Source organism: Amphimedon queenslandica, unplaced genomic scaffold (genome assembly GCF_000090795.2).
Source record: "Amphimedon queenslandica unplaced genomic scaffold, v1.1 AMPQUscaffold_13507, whole genome shotgun sequence".
In the NCBI taxonomy this organism is placed as follows: Eukaryota; Metazoa; Porifera; class Demospongiae; order Haplosclerida; family Niphatidae; genus Amphimedon; species Amphimedon queenslandica.
The window spans coordinates 1-18,106 of record NW_003546257.1 but is presented as its reverse complement, the minus strand read 5'-3'; the positions used below and the strand labels follow the sequence as shown (position 1 = coordinate 18,106).

The 18,106-nt window shown below is 36.7% G+C and overlaps 4 protein-coding genes across 4 annotated transcripts; 3 read left to right on the top strand and 1 right to left on the bottom strand.

The window, feature by feature from the left end:
* The first annotated feature begins 6 nt into the window (after window positions 1–6).
* Window positions 7–4,049, top strand: LOC100633287 (receptor-type tyrosine-protein phosphatase S-like). Its single transcript, XM_020008701.1, has 19 exons — window positions 7–99; window positions 150–434; window positions 484–798; window positions 842–1,076; window positions 1,128–1,222; window positions 1,268–1,689; window positions 1,740–1,821; window positions 1,872–1,954; window positions 2,002–2,262; window positions 2,332–2,492; window positions 2,548–2,683; window positions 2,740–2,889; window positions 2,941–3,034; window positions 3,086–3,150; window positions 3,208–3,342; window positions 3,394–3,525; window positions 3,576–3,730; window positions 3,776–3,911; window positions 3,959–4,049. Exons 2-19 carry the CDS (start codon window positions 224–226, stop codon window positions 4,031–4,033), a joined length of 2,943 nt encoding a protein of 980 aa, XP_019864260.1. The 5' UTR covers window positions 7–99; window positions 150–223; the 3' UTR covers window positions 4,034–4,049.
* Window positions 4,050–4,151: 102 nt separating this feature from the next.
* LOC100633160 (DENN domain-containing protein 5B) lies at window positions 4,152–12,664 on the top strand. The gene is made up of 25 exons (XM_020008699.1): window positions 4,152–4,471; window positions 4,624–4,733; window positions 4,863–5,454; window positions 5,806–5,993; window positions 6,856–6,947; window positions 7,324–7,437; window positions 7,558–8,126; window positions 8,434–8,585; window positions 8,646–8,729; window positions 8,833–8,919; window positions 8,986–9,108; window positions 9,285–9,474; window positions 9,971–10,121; window positions 10,189–10,248; window positions 10,380–10,448; window positions 10,523–10,644; window positions 10,704–10,846; window positions 10,908–11,026; window positions 11,167–11,282; window positions 11,553–11,618; window positions 11,729–11,817; window positions 11,888–11,947; window positions 12,005–12,211; window positions 12,278–12,306; window positions 12,361–12,664. The coding sequence occupies exons 1-25, from the start codon at window positions 4,396–4,398 to the stop codon at window positions 12,536–12,538; spliced, it is 3,786 nt and encodes a 1,261-aa protein (XP_019864258.1). The 5' UTR covers window positions 4,152–4,395; the 3' UTR covers window positions 12,539–12,664.
* A 55-nt stretch (window positions 12,665–12,719) lies between these two features.
* Window positions 12,720–15,573, top strand: LOC105316566 (uncharacterized). Its single transcript, XM_020008700.1, has 11 exons — window positions 12,720–12,837; window positions 12,881–12,952; window positions 12,997–13,093; window positions 13,242–13,309; window positions 13,364–13,433; window positions 13,682–13,753; window positions 13,805–13,963; window positions 14,015–14,116; window positions 14,165–14,296; window positions 14,422–14,494; window positions 14,576–15,573. Exons 1-11 carry the CDS (start codon window positions 12,752–12,754, stop codon window positions 15,415–15,417), a joined length of 1,773 nt encoding a protein of 590 aa, XP_019864259.1. The 5' UTR covers window positions 12,720–12,751; the 3' UTR covers window positions 15,418–15,573.
* LOC105316558 (deleted in malignant brain tumors 1 protein-like) lies at window positions 15,494–18,100 on the bottom strand. Its single transcript, XM_011411540.2, has 11 exons — window positions 17,630–18,100; window positions 17,422–17,583; window positions 17,198–17,374; window positions 16,991–17,146; window positions 16,727–16,900; window positions 16,524–16,676; window positions 16,302–16,478; window positions 16,084–16,245; window positions 15,841–16,029; window positions 15,629–15,782; window positions 15,494–15,581 (listed from the first exon to the last, which is right to left on the bottom strand). The coding sequence occupies exons 2-11, from the start codon at window positions 17,525–17,527 to the stop codon at window positions 15,566–15,568; spliced, it is 1,464 nt and encodes a 487-aa protein (XP_011409842.2). The 5' UTR covers window positions 17,528–17,583; window positions 17,630–18,100; the 3' UTR covers window positions 15,494–15,565.
* Window positions 18,101–18,106: the final 6 nt, after the last annotated feature.

Sequence of the window (18,106 nt, the reverse complement as noted above, 5' to 3'; positions counted from 1 at the left end):
GCCCTGATACTACATACTCCTTTGTCATTTCAATTGTAAATGAAGAAAGTAGTGACATCGTTTATCTTCCTACTCAACCATACTCAATTACAATTAAAGGTACATAAAATGTCATTATTATTATTATTATATTATGCATTGATTATTAGTGCCAGAACCTATAAACCATACAAGTATTGCAGTATCATTGATTGACCAAGGAGTTGCTCATGTAGAATGGGGAATGACATTGCTACAAAACAGCACTGTAATCAGATATTCTGCTTCTTGTCAATTGAAGGAGTGTTCTAGTGGAGTTATTGTTAATAATATCAGCAATTCTTCTCTTATCAGTAGTCTCATTGATGGATTGAACTATACACTATCTTTCACATCTGTCAATGTGCTTGGAAATAGTACAGAAACCGAATTTTCTATTATTCAAAACCGTACAGGTATGAATTTATAAAAGTACTCCTAATTTCATTTTTATAATAATTACAGCTCCAAGTATTCCAGTGGTAATGACCATTGATGGTGAGTCAGTTAATTCTTCATCATTTACTATTACATGGGAGACTGTCAGTTGTTGCAATGCAAGTGGAGAGACTCCTTCCTATCATATAATACTAAATAGTGATGATGATGATGATGATGATGATACTGCTCTGTATAATGTTACTGTTCTGTATAATGTTACTGTCAGTCCTGATACTACTTGGTATACTTTCACTGGTCTGAAGCCTCAAGTCATTTACAGTGTTACAATAAGAGCTCTGAATTCTTTTGGTAGTGGGCCAGGAACAGTGCATACAACTAGTAAGCTGACCATTAAATGATTATTATCACTTTTAACCTGCAGCTATACCAATGGTTCCTAATACTGATATACCAATGGTTTCTACTACTGATATACCAATGGTTGCTACTACTGATGAACCTACTGGATTTACTGAAGAACCAACAGATTCAACTGAATCATCAACACTATCAACAATGGCAATAGTATTAATAGTAGCATCTTGCAGTGCTTTATTTATAATAATAATCACTCCTTGTATATGCATGGTCACTGTTCTTACTTGTATGCCAAGAAAGTATGTTGATTTGTTGATTTATTGAAATGCTTTTGTTCTTTTTAAATTTAGAAGAAAGTCCACTTGTTCCACTGGTCATGAAGAAATTTCAATGAACTTATTACATGTGACATCACCAATTTATTCCCCTTCCAAATCTGAAAAAAGTACTTAAAATTTTTTATTATAATATCAGTCAGTCAATTCCACAGGTCAAGCTCCATATGTCATTGAATTCCCAGCAAACACAAAAGCAGTAGAAGGAGAAACAGTTCACTTGCTTGTTCAAGTATCAGGACAACCTGAACCTACTTACACGTGGACACACCAAGGGGAACCTCTCCAATCCTCTTCTGATGATAAAGTTCAAATATTCTCCGATGGAACTTTGGTGATAAGAGACATTGAGCAGGAGAATGCTGGCCAGTATAATTTTAGTGCTAGAAATATTGGCGGAGTTCTTAATCGTGTGGTCATACTTACTGTACTCCCTGGGATTGATGATGAAGAGCAACTAATTCAAGAAGCCAAATCTCTCATCATTGATCACAAGCCAATCCCTGCTGATACATTGGAGAAATATGTCGAGATGCAGCATTTATCTGATAACAAGCCTTTCAATGTTCTATTTTCAGTATGTGCATTCTATTACATAGTGAAGGTGCATGATGTTTCATATTTTAGTCTCTAATAAGAGATACTGATCATTCATTGTCCGTAGCTAATGCAAACAGATCAAAGAATCGCTATAAAAACATTATTCCTTGTAAGAATATATACAACTGAAATTATGATGTGCATGCATTTATTATGTAGATGATGATAATATGATTGCACTACAGCCAATAGAAGGATGGGATGAGTTCCAAGGCCAATACATTAATGCTTCCTACATCAACGTGAGTCCATTAGGACATCAATTTTATTTAACTTATATTATGCATAGGGATATAATTTCAAAAACAAGTTTATAGCTACTCAAGGTCCCCTTTCAAGCACAACTGGAGATTTATGGAGAATGATGTGGCAGGAGAGATCCCATGTGATTGTCATGCTCACTAATGTAATTGAAGGGAACCGTGTCAAATCTGAAGAATATTGGCCTCCTTCACCAGATAATGAGCTTCAATTTGGTCCTTTTGTTATAAAAGTTGCTTCAGAAGAAGAAGCATATGCTAACTTTGTCATCAGAAGTTTTGAAATATTAGTATGTTGAGAATTTCTGACATGCATGAATTGATAAACTATGAATGTGTTCTTAACTTATTATTATTAGTTAACTGATGGAACTCAGGCAAAGCATTATGTGAAGCATTTTCAATTCACTGCATGGCCTGATCATGGAGTCCCTGATCATGGGAGCCCACTTGTTATATTTATGCAGAAAGTAATGCATTATCATGCAAAACTTGGAGGGCCCATAGTAACTCACTGCAGGTAAGCCGCACTGTAGCAACTTATATAGCTTTCATGATACTTGCATATAATCTAGTGCTGGTGTGGGTAGGACTGGTACATTCATTGCTCTTGATATTGGACTTGAGCAGATGAAATCAGAGAATCAAATTGACTTCATTCAAATCATCAACCAAATGAGGGATCAACGCATGCATATGGTTCAAACTATTGTAAGCAATGGTGTATTATATATATATATATATATACTTTATGCCAATTGTTATAGAATCAATTCATTTTTCTGCATGATACACTTTTGGAGCAAGTTTTATGTGGAAATACACTAATTCCTGTTGCTCAATTCTCTGAAATAATTGGAAATTTTGATTACACCGACACCAAAACAAAAAAGACAATTTATGAAACTCAATATCAAGTCAGTTCAAATTTAAAATGTATTAAAAATATTATTAATTATTATGCATAGCTGATAAAGAGACTCACTCCAAAAACTACTGCTTACAAATGTGAGATTGGTAGAGATTTTATAGAAAAAAATCGACCTGAAGTCCCTCTCCCAAGTAACATTGTTTAAGATTACTGTGAAGCATTCTTTTAATTTTACTCTACAGTTGACACAAGAAGAGTGGTATTGCAACAGAGTGACAATGATTACATTAATGCCTCATATGTAGATGTTAGTTTTGCTTATGCTGAACAACACTGATTGTACTTCATGCTGTATTATATATAGGGCTATCAAAAGAAGAAAGAGTTCATTATTGCTCAAAGTCCTTTAGAGCAAACAACTCTTGACTTCTGGAAGATGATAATCCAGCATAAGACTTCTACCATTTTGATGCTCTGTAATTTGTCTGAAGACTCAAAGGCATGTGCATAAAACGAAATAAATAATAAATATCAGTGTTCATTTTTATAGATGGTTTGTCATCAGTATTGGCCTAATGGTCCAACTGCTGCTGTATTCAACTATATCAGTGTTAAATTAATCAATGAGGTACAAGAGTCTGGCTCAATTATCAGAAGAACTTTTGGAATCAAAGATATGAATGTAAGTAATTTCTGTTAATAGTGATTGTGCATTATAGCAAATGTTCATAGAGTGGTTACTGCTCTACTGTTGTTCAATTGCAACTAACAAACTGGTTACCTGATGGTCAGTGTGCTAATTACAGCACTATTGGAGACCTCTATGCACTAGTGACTGATAACCAGAGGAGGAGTGGATCAAACAGACCCATTGTTGTTCACTGCAGGTAAATGGCATTATATGTAAAATCATTCCTTTTATATCATTGCAGTGATTCTATCACTCGTTCTGCAATGTACTGTGTAACTCACAATGCTATTGAACAAGCAAAATTGGAGCAAGGCTCTGACTTATTTCAAATTGTTAAGACGCTGAGAATGCAAAGGCCTGGAGGCATACCTTCTCAGGTTAGAAATAATAATAATAATCATCACATTTATTTTTTGAATTATAGAAATGCTATGAAACTGTTCACGAGCTTGTTAGCTTCTTTTTGAGCAACTTTGCTATGTACAGCCAGTTTCAATAATAAATTTTTAATAACCAAATTTTTATAACTAATTTTAATAATAACTATGCAATGAGTCACACCCTAAATGGGCGGAGAAACCACACCTATTTATCACACAATTCCATGCTTTTACACCATTTCCTTCCTGTGGCTGTTTTACTCTCATCTGAGCTCGTCTGAGCCGGCTATTTTGTTAACTGGAGTTGTAGTAAATACTATAGTAGTAGTAGTAGTAGTAGTAGTAGTAGTAATTCCTCTAGTAAAGATAATTTGTCACTGTTAAGCACTGTGACGACCGTACGTTTCGTCAGTGACAGTGGTTTTAGGCGCCTGGTGTGAAGACCATAGAGCCATCATCGTTATATATACATACCTACTACATGTCTCGCGGGCTTGTGGACTATTTTGTTGTATGTGGCCTCAGTGAAGATGGACTCCAAGTCGAGCCCAGCTCAGGTAATACCAATAGAAAACAGTTTGTGGTTTTGCATGTATTTTTTGAGGGTGTGAAGGGAAAAGAGGAAGTGAACTAGTTGTTGGAAAATGTACCTAATGCTGTTTTGCTTGTAATATATTTTACTTACTGCATCTCTTGCTGCTTTCTCTAGGTCGTGTAGCAGGTGTCCCTCCATTACAGCGTCAGTATAGTAGTCGAATCTTGTGCCATTATCCGTCAAGCAGGCACTGGAATTGCTTTGATGAAGGAGCCATTAGAACAGTGAGTGATGATTAATGGTTGTCCTACGTGTGATATGTAACATTTCATGTGTGAATTTACAACTTTTCTTAGATACCCTACTGCCTTTATTCTCTTTTCTTCTTTTTTGTCACCTCTCCCTCTCTCTAGCAATGCATGCCTGAAGGTGTACAACTATCAAAGGAGCCCTCTCATCATTTTTCGTTTCACTCTCTTCTCATTACGCGTGAGAACGGTTCCAGGCAATACGGTAGTGTCCTCACCTACCACGAACCCGTCACTAATCCTCTGATCCTTGACGCTTTGGAGAGCCATCAAAATGAGTACCAGTCTCACTCCAGAGGCGGATCAGACCTAAGCCAGTACTGGTACTTCAATCGCTCTTCTGATTCACTCTACGCTACCAAATCCCTTTGTTTTATAACCTCACTGCCAATCTTTCAACCCACTCGCTCCTACCTCGAGCAATTATACGCAATCAGTGTCGGTAATGACAGGGGCTCCCTCCCAATAGAGAGTTATCTGTATAATCTATTATACGAAACCTCATTACCTGGTCCCGGTGTAACGCTAAAGCTACATGGACCTCTGGACCTCATAACATGGCGTCTTCCTGGAAACGAGGAGCTCCCGCTGTGTGATTATTCATTTCGGGCGTTTTTCGAGTCGATCAGTTTAAAGAACGTTTTGCAGCTGCTAACCTGTGTCCTATTGGAGCAGCAGATACTACTGAAAGCTAATGGTAAGAAGACATTATACTTACTGTATGTACATGTACATATATTTTACATTCATGATGTTCTACATTAGTATTATGACTATTATAAGTACTACAATGTAAATACAATATCACACAGTTTCACTGCTACTGTAGTGCCATTTAAAGCATCATAAGAGATTATTGTAATCCCTTGACTAGTAACTGTGTTTGTGGGCCATTTATTTCCAAATAACTTTCAATATAGAAATAGGGAAAGACAAACAGATATACGAACACTTGCTTGACAGATGTTACTAAGTAGCTTTTATGGGATAATGTGTTATCTCTGTGTCAGTATCTTTACTACTCTCCCCCCCTCTCTCTCTCTTTTAGATTTTCATCAGTTAATGATGTGTGCTGAGTGCATTACTGCTCTCCTCTTTCCGTACGTGTGGCCTCATGTTTTCGTTCCCATACTCCCCTCGTCCCAGCATGGGTTTCTGGATGCGCCGGTCCCATTCCTGATGGGACTGAGAATGAACACTGATAGTAGTACGAGTGAATTGGATATACTTAATAAAGTGAGTATGATGAGAATCATTGTACTCTTATCATTATTATTATTGTGTTTGATGTCATGGTAATGAAGCCTCTTAATGTCAAACATGGCTTGTGTATTGTGCCATTCTGTTTACCTCAATCATTAACTACAGTTATATTCATAGAGGAATCTTTTTCTGGTAAATGCCACTGTGACACTGGTACAGTTGTACTTTGCTCAGGCTGGCCCACACATGAATGAGTATGACATCTGTGCTATGTGTAGCCCCATAATAATAGCATTGTAAGGTTAAATGGGTTTATAAAGACTGTTGGTTTTAGTCTTGTATTGGTCTTTTTGCTGTGAGTGTGTTTAGTGTAGGTGTGTGTGATTCATGAGTGGGTCTTATCTACTCAAATCTGTGTTGCTTTTTGTTCCTCCTTTTCATAGTCTGATAATAAATTGTATGGTAATCATATTCATAGTTTGCACAACTGGATCCACACAGCCAGGACTGAGGACCCACGATCCTATTGTGAGGTTAAGCCTGTATATAAACTGGTCCCTCTCATTTCAAGTTTTGAGTCCAAATAAATTCATAATAATTAAAAATTTTTGAATGGAGTCAATGTCTTGACTCCTGATTTCCTGTAGAGCCTTGATTGTTTCACAATACTGGTTGGATTGCTTTGAAGTTCAATTGGTGATTTGATTTTTGATTTCTTTTAAGCTTTATTTGTTGTGAATGTGTTTTTTTGTTATGTGATTTATTTATTGGGAATGGGATATATCATCATGATTACTGCATTATGTCATGGTTGATCAATTCATCTCTTTTGTGTGTTATTATGACTATTAATCACATACTCACATCAACCAATAGACCTCTTCCTATTCTATAGGCTTCCTTATCATCATTTGACTTGGACCACGACAGACTGGATATACCAGAAGACTTACCTCCTCTCCCAGACTCTGATAAACTATATACAAGGTATAATAATAATAGTAATATTATTATTATTATTATTATTATTATTATTATTATTATTATTATTATTGTAGTCTTTTGTAGGTATTATAAATGTATTTTAGCGTGTTTAACTTACATGTACACATTGTAATACCAGCTGTAATCATGATCAGTTTAAATGATGCTGATATGGGATCGTTCATTTCTCATGTAATGTTAGGGCGTGTGTGTGTGGTTACTGCATCAGAATGGAATGGATGCCAATATAGTGTGTCTAATTTTAAAGATTGTAAAGCATTCAGTATATCCCTTCTACATGTGTGCCTATATCTAAATGTAAATTAGACTCATCTGCATATGCTTTGTAATTGTGTATACATGTATGATTGTGTTTTAGGTTAGCTGATGTATTGTTACAGTACGAGGTGAACTGTCCCGAATCAGTCTCGGGATCTTGTCCATCTCCTCCTGATAAAGGTGACAGGAAACACAGCATTATCGATGCACTGAGGTATAATAACAAGACACCTTCTTCTATTTCTTTCTTTACATGTACATGTATACCTCTTTCTTTATTAAATATTATTTATTATTTATTATTGTATTATTTTATTTATTTATTTTTTATCAGATTAGTAACAGATCTACAGACCAAAGGTAGAGGAATTGGAAAAGAGAAATCCTCCAATCCCCTAGTGACTGAGCTCCAGCGAATCATATCACGTACAAAAACTACCGAAGGAGAGATAGGGGGAGAAGACCAGACGAGAGTCTCTCCCACGACTGGACTACTCGATACAGACCTCCCACTAACCGACGAATCCACCGACACTTCAAAAGACTCTGAGTTCTCAGACTCCGTCCGTAACATATTTTGTAATTATTTTGTGGAGCATTTCATGAATTACGAGCAGTTCATTATAATGCCTGACCAGAGTTACCAGCAATGGCTGAGAAACCGCGAGCAGTTCGAGAACTTTGATAAGACGGCGTTTCTTTCCGACCAACCACAATTCTCGAGGACTTTCTACAGTGCCTTTCTCGAGACGGCCATGTTCACGCTGTTTATTGATCAGAAACTAATAGCAACTTGGGACCCACCCGCCAGCGATCGACACGTTGTCCTTTTTGATAAAATGATAGAGAAACACAGACAGAATAGCGGAATGATGACCACACCTTCTTCTGGTACCACACCCTGTGAGCCCTATTATTATTATTATTATTATCATTATTATTGTCATCATTATTATTGTCATCATTATTATCATTATTATTATTATTATTATTAATTGTGCAAGCGTAGTTCGTTGTTTTTACATTAAAATTGCATTTGTTGTAAATATTATTTGTATAGCTGCCAATTAAAGGTACACATATTACTATCGTACAGTTGTACATGATAATTAATTATCACTGAGGCGTGTATGTATAATACATAACAATACTTTACATGGAAATATTAGAAATATAAATAATTCAAAATTAATTTTTATTATTTTTTTAGCTGATGCAAGAGACGCTGACATTAGCAGTGGCGGGTTAGAAGTGGCTCCCAAGCCACACCTACTTAATAAGCAAGTAGATGGATCCGCCTCGTCTGACCTAACTAACAAGGAGGGAAAGTTCCCACGTCTTGACTCCGCCTTATTGATACAGGTGAGACGGGATTTATGTGAATGTGTGTGTATTGGATTAATTTTTGTGTGCATTAATTAGAATGAGAGTGACAAGACTGATTCCCATACCAGTAGGATTGAGAATGAGTCCGGACAGCAATCAACAAGACCTGATGCTAATAAGGTGTTCCATCCTTCTCTCTCTACTATTCATAATTTAAATTTCGCATACATGTACACTCTCTTTCTGTTACTTGTATATATATATATATGTATGTATTATGTAGCCTCCTTCAACTGGAGGGAATGGGATCAGTACAACTCAATATCATTTGAAATTTGTAATGCAGCTGTGGAGAGAATCAAGGCTCAGAGTAGGTTTTACACGTCTATTTTACAGTAACTCTATACTTTGAATTCCTCTCTTTCATGTATAAAAGGTCAAACACATGCTTGGGAGCAGCTCTGAGGCTCAGACTAACAATATCGAAGAGAATACACACATTGCTAATCTCTGTGACCTCCTGGAGAGGATATGGGGACACGGATTAAAGAAGAGAGAGGTACATGTACAATATTTGCAATGTACAGTATACATGTAGTACATGTACATATACATGTACTACATGTATTAGATCTAGTAATGTACATACATGTACATGTATGCAACAGCATAGTAACATTGTATATGGCAGGTACAGCTTTGTTCATATCTTATATATTTGCTTGTTATTGTTAGAGTAAGTCTTCACTCTGGGCACACTTAAGAGCGTTTGGTGAGACTTTGTGTCACGAGGAGGAACCGAAACTCTCTCCTCCTCGTAGTGCTCTCTCTCGCTCTGTAACTCCCGACTCATCACTCCCTCTATCTCTGAACAGACACCAGCACTATGATGAATCACATTATAGTCCAAGGATGTTTAACCAGAGTATGTTATTGTACTGTAGCTATAAATGTACTATAGGCATCCTGTACTATAGTACAGGGGTTTTTCATCCAAAATGCCTCTGAGAGAATTCTCCACTTTTATAATATTTTTAGATACATATACATGTTCTTATGTTGTGTAGAAAGTTTGAGTTGATTCCGATCAAAATTGGATTTTTTACGAATTTTTAAAGTTACTCAAAAATTGGGCAAAAGTCCCTGTACTATAGTACAGGGATTTTGGCTAAATTTTGTCAAAAATGACTCGGAGAAAATTCTCCATTTTTATAATATTTTCTGATACATATACATGTTCTTATGTTGCGTAGAAAGTTTGAGCTGATTCCGATCAAAGTTGGATTTTTTACAAATTTTTAAAGTTGCTCCAAAATCAGGCCAAAGTCCCTGTACTATAGTACAGGGTCATTGGCCAAATTTTGCAAGAAAATAGTACATTTTTATCCTTTTAATATTCTAATTTTATTTTTAATTTTTAGTGTCACTTGATGAATCCTTTTCACCCTCTCCTTCCTCAAGACGACCTTCAACCCCGTCCTTATTCCGAAGGAGATTCCAATCATCAGAACTGAAGTCACTAGTAGGAGCAATCCTACAGCCACCTCCCTCAACCTTCCTGGACGACTTAAAGTAATTTATATATTATTTATTATATTATTATTATTATTATTTATTATATTATTATTATTATTATTAGGATTATTAATAATATGAGAGAGATTAAGACTGATGTAGGGCGTGCCAGAGCTTGGGTCAGGTAAGCGCGTGTTTATTCATTTAATAATTTATTTGTGTTTAATCATTTTGCTTATACAAATATTTATATCTGAGTTCATTGTGTCGTCTTTATTTTAAAGCTGTTGTTTAATCCTTTTATGATATATGCAGGCTTTGTCTTGAGAAGAAGACTTTGTCACGTCATTTATCTCACCTTCTTTCAAACACAAACCTTACCAGGTCTGAGTTTCTTGATATTGAAACATTGATAGTCTCAAATCTTCCTTTTTACAACATGTATTATGTTCTTATAGACAAAGATATCGTAGCTATGCTTTCTTGTTGACGGATGATGAAAAGGAGCAGTTTCTCCTTCACCTTCTTTCTCTCTCAGCCGGTGACTTCAACTGCTTCTCGTCTGCCTTCACCAACACAAGTACAACAAATTTATTACTCCTCGCACTCACTCTCTCTCTTTCTCTGTCTCTATTGCAGCAATGTCTTATAGAGTGTTGGTAGTCAGTGAAGGCAAGTATCTTGGATTGAGCAGTGCTTGTCTTTATGTTAAAGTCGGAGGCGAAGGAGGCGACTCTGATACTGTTGCTATTCCTAGGGGAAACTATCAGGTTGAATTCTCAGTGAGTCATAGCCTCTTTGTTTATTGCACTGTAGAGCGAGTATATTTTTGGTACTCTTTAGTGTCGCAATTTGGGACCACTGACATGCGTAAGGTTAAGTCATGATAATTCGGGTTTGGTGAGGAGCTTGTTCGTAGAGATGGTACTGGTACATTGTATCACCACTGGACAAACATACAGGTAACCAACCTTCTATAGAATACACACTCTCTTTCCCAATTTTCTAATCATCTGATTCTTCTCCTGGTCCTACTTTATTTTTGTGTAATATCTTTTAAATTATCTCTTTTTAAAGCATCTCTTTTTTTTCTTTTCTCTAGATTCAATTGTGGTAGATATTTTGCTCGAGCTGAGGACGATGGCTCCATCGACCGATTCATTACCGGAGAGAAACTATCAAGGACTCTTAAAGGCTCCATCAGTACTAGCGCACTAGGTAATAGTGACAGTAGGTAATGAGGAAAAAAGACACTGAGTGAAAAAAGTATACACTTGTCACAAGAATAATTAATGGATGATTTCTAACACAGCCCTGGTTGTCAGGTGTAGCCTCAGCTCATAACTTAACAAATTGTTTAACTTGTTGTTGGTATTTTATATAATTACATTAATTATTAGTATTAATGCAGACTATTGCATACATATACACATACCATTTGCATACATTACATAATATTAAAAATGTTGTGTGTGTGTGTGTGTGTAGGTGTTGAAGATGTTCTACCAACCAGTAAATTGAATCGATCCCCAAAGAAAGATCTAACAGGAGAGAGTAAGCAATAATAGTACAACATGACACTTTTTGCATTCTTGGATAGGATAGAAAAAATAATACTGATTTATGAATAAATTTATTTCAGTTTGTACATGTTTATTTGCTAGAACTTATGCTGTCTGACATCAAAGGGACCATAACATCAAGCGTCAGTAAACTGATTGTTATTTGTGATAACAATAGCAAAGAAACACAAGTAAAAGATATCTTTACTTTAAGTTGTTTAACTCTCTCTCACTCTCTCTTTGTTATTTTCCATCTTCAAGAGATCAAAGTTACTTCCATTACTTTATGGAAATAAAGGTTTTGTCAAAGCAATAGAAAATGTTAGTATTGCATCCAATGGCGAAGTAAAGCAATGAAATGTCTTTCTTTTATTGCAGGCTTTTCAGCTTGGATACAAATGTACAAGGAAGTTCCACAAGCCTCTCTACATCTGGGATCACATAGAGCGTGTTTCAATGACTGAAGCAGCTGCAAGACAAGAGGAAACGGACGGAGGAGAGGAAGGACCAAAGAGTCCATTACCAAGTTACCTATCCATTGTATCAAAGATTAATGGCCTTGCTAGTATAGGGAAAGAGGAGAAAGTGAGGGATTATCATGATGAGAGATGATTATATATAATTGTATTTATATGCACACATGAATGATAGGCAATGCTGTTCTTCTTGATTGGTTTAAGGTGAGCTTGAAGATAAAGTCATTCACTCTAGTGTGTTATTTGTGTTATCAATAGAGATCACGTCTTGAGTGACTGGATACAAATAATAACGTCTTCATCATCAACGGAACTTATGTATGATCCGGTGTCTTTTCTACGTGATCCAGAGCTCATTAGCTTTCTCCTTGACACAATAAACTGGACCAAAGACACTTCCCTCACTCTAGAGCCTTTGTTTGCTCAAGGGCTGTAGACCTAACTTGTGTATAATTAAAAGATCATTCGCCATGGTATTTTGTTTAATTTTTTGTGACCCTGAATTTTTTGTGTATCATGTATAATGACCAATTTAATTTGTGATAATCAATAACAACATAAACCATGTAATGGTGCATGAAGTCAATATCTTAATGCCATGGGTGGGGTTCAAAATTAGACTCCTCCTACAGGGTGTGGCTCACTTAAAATGGCGACTGGTGGTGTTCCCATTGGTAGTCCCCTCCAGTTGCTCAGGGAGTTATCCAGACACTCTAGCGAGTCTGAGTCCGGAATGTAAGGATATTTTATAATATTTTGTATCTTATATCGTGTCTAGGTGTCTCTCTGAGGAAATTGAGCTACTCCAAAATGTGTATTTTGATGATCTTCAAGTCGTTTCTGATGAAAAGTATGATTCTGTGACATTTTTATTTTTAAAAAGTATCTTTATAGCTCTTCCTTGTTGTTTCACATCACCCCGAGTACCTGTGACGACAAAGACACTCAATTTGTTTACTGTGATCTGACTTTTATCATTGACAATAAAAATGTGAGGAGCAACGCAAAATTTTGCAGTTAAAAACATTTTGGAGCATGAGATCAATTCTTTTAATTGTTTATTGTACGTATGATTCAAACTCATTATGCACCATTTAAATTACCAGACTGACCATCTTTCTTTTTTGTTTCTTTTCTAGTATCCTGGTGTGTCCCCAAACATTGCAGTTACAAAGTCACGTGGATTGTCAGATGCTCATATTGAAAGGTTAGGTACATGTATGTATGTACTTATGTTTATCTATGGATAATACTATCATAGTATTGTTGAAGGTCTCTCACATTTGTCATTCAAAAATTTAGGGTCTCCAATGATATACGACTTAGTTGAAGTAAGAGTTTTGCTTGATTGCAACACAGGGACTTTGGCCTGATTTTTTAATAACTTTAAAAATTTGTGAAAAGCTCAATTTTGATTGGAATCAACTCAAACTTGCTACACAACATAAGAACATGTACATGTATCAGAAAAAAACTATAAAAATAAAGAATTCTCTCCTTTTCATTTTTGATGAAGTTTAAGCAAAATCATAAAAATGGAGATTTCAGAAATTTACTTCCATTGTTTCTTATTTCATAGTATGTCCGGGATTGTTTAACTGATAATAATCGTCCATGTGGGAGGTGTCCTATATGTCAGTATGACTTTCAGGTGAAATCATCAAATTTCTATTCTTGTATGACCACTTATATGTATAAATAGGATGATGATCAGTTTGTACGAACTGAATGTTATCACTACTTTCATCCTAACTGTCTCTCACGCTATGTTGATCTTCATCTTGAGTCTCTAGCAAAGCAAAAGGAAGAGAGCAGCAAACTCAAATATAGACTTCCCTTCACTGAGACTCTTGCACAAAAAGTACTCAATTACCTTTGTAAGTGTGTGTATAGTGTCTGGAATCTGCTGTAGCTAGAGTGTCCTGTGTGCAGAGTTGCTATTAACAGCAAGGACCACTGCCTGTTGGCTATAAAGGACATTGATGCAACTGAATTGGAGAATAACACTCTTTATGTATGTATACTAATAGTATACCTTTTTATTTCTCTATTTTTGTAACAGGACTACTCTTACCATAAAGACCCCAAATTGATGGCATGGCAGGAAGAGATGGCACTATTGTTTGAGAAACAGCAAAGGAAAGGAGGAATCATTGATTTATTGGCTCAAGATGCTGTCATTGATGGAGAATGGGTTAGTTTGGTTGCATGTGTCCTTGGTAGCTTATTTTAACAAGCTATTATACTGAAAGTAAAGTATGCTTGTAGCCTTGTATATACTTTTACTTTTATGCACTTTCTCTGCCCATTAATTAATAGGTTAGTTCAACTGCATCTGAATCTCAACAAAATGAGTCATCACTGGTTGATCCTGATGATTCTTTATTAAAAAGTTAGTGAATAATTTCATTTTATATGATATTTGCATTGTACATGTATGTGTGCATTGTACATGTATGTGCATGCATTATAGGTGCTCATGATGACAGCAAAAGCAAATCACTAAATCATCATTCAAATGAAAGGAAAGGTCGATTTAAGGGAGAAAGATATGTTCATGGTAATAAAGGAGGAAAGCAGCACAGAGAGGGAAGAGGAAGAGAAGGAGGAAGGCAACAAAAGTATGGAGAAGGTCAATGGGAGGAAAGAACTGGTAGTGGTGAAACAGGGAGTGGTGGACGGCACAACCATTGGAAGAGAAGAGAGGACAGGAAGTGGAAAAAGGAAGGAGAGACTTTTGGGACAGGAAGAACTGAAAATAAAGACCTAAGTCAAGACATTGTAGTGCATGATCTGCTAGAAAAAGAAAGCAAAGCGCAAGATGGCCAGGAGGGCCAGCAAGAAGGAAAGACTAGATCGAGAAGGAAGGACAGGAGATGGGATCATCAAAGAAAAGATGGACCTTCAATGAAAAGTGAAGGAGAGAAACCGGATGAAAGAAAGACTATCATTAAACGACAAGCTCCCGATAGAGATAGCAAGAGTTGTGATAAACATGGTGAGCATAGAGAACCACAAAAGGAAGGATCCATTTCTACTAATAAAGCAGAAACTCAAACAGTTGTTAGTGTTGAATCAAATAGACATAGAGGGGATCAGCGATGGAAGGGTGGTTATGAAGGCAGACAAAACAGAAGGAATTATAGACAAGATTTTTATAGTGCTAGAAGACAAGGATCTACCAATGCTGGAGGGCAGAGTAATCATCAGGAGACTGATAAAAGTGGTGAACAAAAGGAGGAAGTAATGAAATTAAAGCAAGAACACAAGGAGGAGCCAAGATCAAATAAAATTGAAGAGGATAACAATTCATAGGCCAATCTTTTGATCATCTTGATTTTATTCATTTAATTTATACTAAATTGTTATTTATTAATCATTAGCCACAAAATTTTATCATCAAAACATCTATGTACAAAAATTACAAATTTTCAGCAGAAAAGTATTTATTTAATGTTTTGCATTATGACATAGGAGTGCTACATGAAAAATGGGAATAAGTAAAAAATTAATCATATTCTCTTACCAAGTAATGCCAACATCTTCAAAATGCTGACAATTGTGCAGACCAGGTTGGTTTGAATAGCAGTTCAATAGATCATTCTCATTTCCATTGCACCCCATGTTATCAAGAAATATTGGACCACTCCCAGCACCATAAGGCACTGAAGATGGAGCTCCTGGCAAATCAAAATAAATTTTGGACACACAGTACATATCAATTCAATAGTGCTTAACCTGTTAATGTCATTCCTAACTGATTTCCTAGTTTCCTACACGTGACACGAGCATCTCTCACATCAAAGAAATCATCACAGACTGTTCCCCACATGTTATTGATGCACAACTCGAGTCTTCCTTCCATTTGACTACCACCCATTAGTCTTACATCACCATGAGTGCAGTTACTGGGAGGTGTCTGTGATCCTAAAGTACAAAGGAATATCAAAGTATAGTATACAGCTTCTACAAGACACTTACCATAGCATTCAACTCCCACATACTCATTGCAATTTGAGTGTATCGCTGAGCTCTTGCGACATTGTCTAATACTAGACTCATTTCCAAGACACTCAACTCTTGATAATACTGGAGTCACATTGTATGAGGCTCCTAGCTTCAAGCCATAGCGTGGAAGAGCACCTTAAAAGAGAGTATATAACTAAAAGATTGTGGCTCTATATTTAAAGACTAATTACCAAATGGTGAATAGCCAACTTGCTTGCAGACAACAGCAGCATCAGGATAATCCCAGTGACCATCATCACATATAGTCCCTCTTTCTCCAGCTTGACAAACTCTTATCATACCAACTCCATCATTTGAAGGGGAACCATCAGATTTCACTAATACCACTTCACCACTTTGACAAGGAGCTATTTTAATACATGAACAAAGTATTGATATTAAGAACTTGATACCTTCACAGTTGATCCCAATGTCTTGACTGTGTGTACAAGTATGACGCGTCTGTGAGTAACAGTTCAGTAGTGATCTCTCGTGACCATAACACACAACATTGCTGAGAAATATAGAACCAACTCCAGGGCCATATCTGGTAGTACTCTGTGCACCTTTTAAAATAAGTATTTATTCAATAAATATGCACTTCACAAAAACTTACGTCCTCCAGGAAATCCCATTTGCCTGCAGGCAATTCTAGCATTCACACTATTCCATTGATCACTACAGACTGTTCCCCATTGACCATTGATGCATACCTCAAGCCTACCAGTGTAGTTACTGCTACCATTAACAAGCCTAAGGGAGCCATGATTACAAACAGGTCTTGAGGTCCCTATATAAATGAGAAAAATACTGTAGTAGCAATTTTCTGCTATATTAGCTGATCTTGATCAAATAGGATTTTAATCTCATGTTTTCTTACTTTTACAGATTACCCCAGCATACTGTCTGTCAGTGCAAGACACATTCAAGTATCCGCAGGTAAGTAAACTTCTTTCATTCCCTTGACAAGAGAATCCACCAATTGAAAAAACTCCAGCATAACTGACTACTCCTTGACTGAGGAGAGGAATTGCACCTATTAAAACAATGCAATCATTACTTGCTATTTTTTCAAATCAGTGTTTACCATGTCCAGAGTGACCATGTAAGCTTCTACATGCCACACTTGCAGCTCTAAAACTCCATGAGTAGTCACAGACAACAGTCCACATTCCTCCAATGCATAAACCAACAGTGCCAGTGCTACGATTAGTAGGTGTACCAGTGTAGTCGAGAAGAGTGACACTACCATAAGTACACGGAGCTAAGTAAAACAAGCACATGCTGTCAGATTCACTTAATAGTATTTACCACTGCATTCTACTCCAGAATTTCCTCTACTGCTACAGAAATAATTCTGATTAGTTTGCTGTAGGGGACAATCCAGGAGGCTAGTCTCTGAACCATGACACTGCATATTAGTGTAATGTATAGGCCCTCTTGTCCTGTTGTAGAATCTAAGAGCCTTTGAGCCTAAATAAATTTCAAAAAAGAATGAAACTACTCTTGAGTGACAAACCTGTTCCTGGGTATCCTAACTGTCTGCAAGCAACAAGAGCTTCTCTCCTGTCCCAACTGTTACTGCATATTGTGCCCCAAGTATTAAAACGACATATTTCAACAAGACCACTATAAGGAGATCGACCATTCCTTAAACGAATAGACCCTGATTCGCAAGACACTGGTGGAGGTGAGACTAATGGTGTTGATGATGGATAGATAGTAGAAAATGGATGATCAGTTGGCGATGGTCTTGGTGGACGATCAGTTGGTGATGGCCTTGGTGGACGATCAGTTGATGATGGCCTTGGTGGACGATCAGTTGGTGATGGTCTTGGTGGACGGTCAGTTGGTGATGGTCTTGGTGGACGATCAGTTGGTGATGGTCTTGGTGGACGATCAGTTGGTGATGGTCTTGGTGGACGATCAGTTGGTGATGGTCTTGGTGGACGATCAGTTGGTGATGGTCTTGGTGGACGATCAGATGGTGATGGTC

Bases quoted from the DNA above. Each gene is read 5' to 3' on its own strand.
- LOC100633287 (XM_020008701.1), top strand. From the start codon at position 224: ATGACATTGCTACAAAACAGCACTGTAATCAGATATTCTGCTTCTTGT. The intron at 2,263-2,331 runs GTATGTTGAGAA...TATTATTATTAG, and splicing joins TCAGAAGTTTTGAAATATTA to TTAACTGATGGAACTCAGGC. The intron at 3,151-3,207 runs GTTAGTTTTGCT...TATTATATATAG, and splicing joins TTAATGCCTCATATGTAGAT to GGCTATCAAAAGAAGAAAGA.
- LOC100633160 (XM_020008699.1), top strand. From the start codon at position 4,396: ATGTCTCGCGGGCTTGTGGACTATTTTGTTGTATGTGGCCTCAGTGAA. The intron at 9,475-9,970 runs GTATGTTATTGT...TTTAATTTTTAG, and splicing joins TCCAAGGATGTTTAACCAGA to TGTCACTTGATGAATCCTTT. The intron at 12,212-12,277 runs GTGAGGGATTAT...CATGAATGATAG, and splicing joins GTATAGGGAAAGAGGAGAAA to GCAATGCTGTTCTTCTTGAT.
- LOC105316566 (XM_020008700.1), top strand. From the start codon at position 12,752: ATGGCGACTGGTGGTGTTCCCATTGGTAGTCCCCTCCAGTTGCTCAGG. The intron at 13,754-13,804 runs GTGAAATCATCA...ATGTATAAATAG, and splicing joins TATGTCAGTATGACTTTCAG to GATGATGATCAGTTTGTACG. The intron at 14,495-14,575 runs GTTAGTGAATAA...CATGCATTATAG, and splicing joins TGATGATTCTTTATTAAAAA to GTGCTCATGATGACAGCAAA.
- LOC105316558 (XM_011411540.2), bottom strand. From the start codon at position 17,527: ATGCAGTGTCATGGTTCAGAGACTAGCCTCCTGGATTGTCCCCTACAG. The intron at 17,375-17,421 runs GTAAATACTATT...TGTTTTACTTAG, and splicing joins TTCTGGAGTAGAATGCAGTG to CTCCGTGTACTTATGGTAGT. The intron at 16,901-16,990 runs GTAAGAAAACAT...TCATTTATATAG, and splicing joins TGCTGGGGTAATCTGTAAAA to GGACCTCAAGACCTGTTTGT.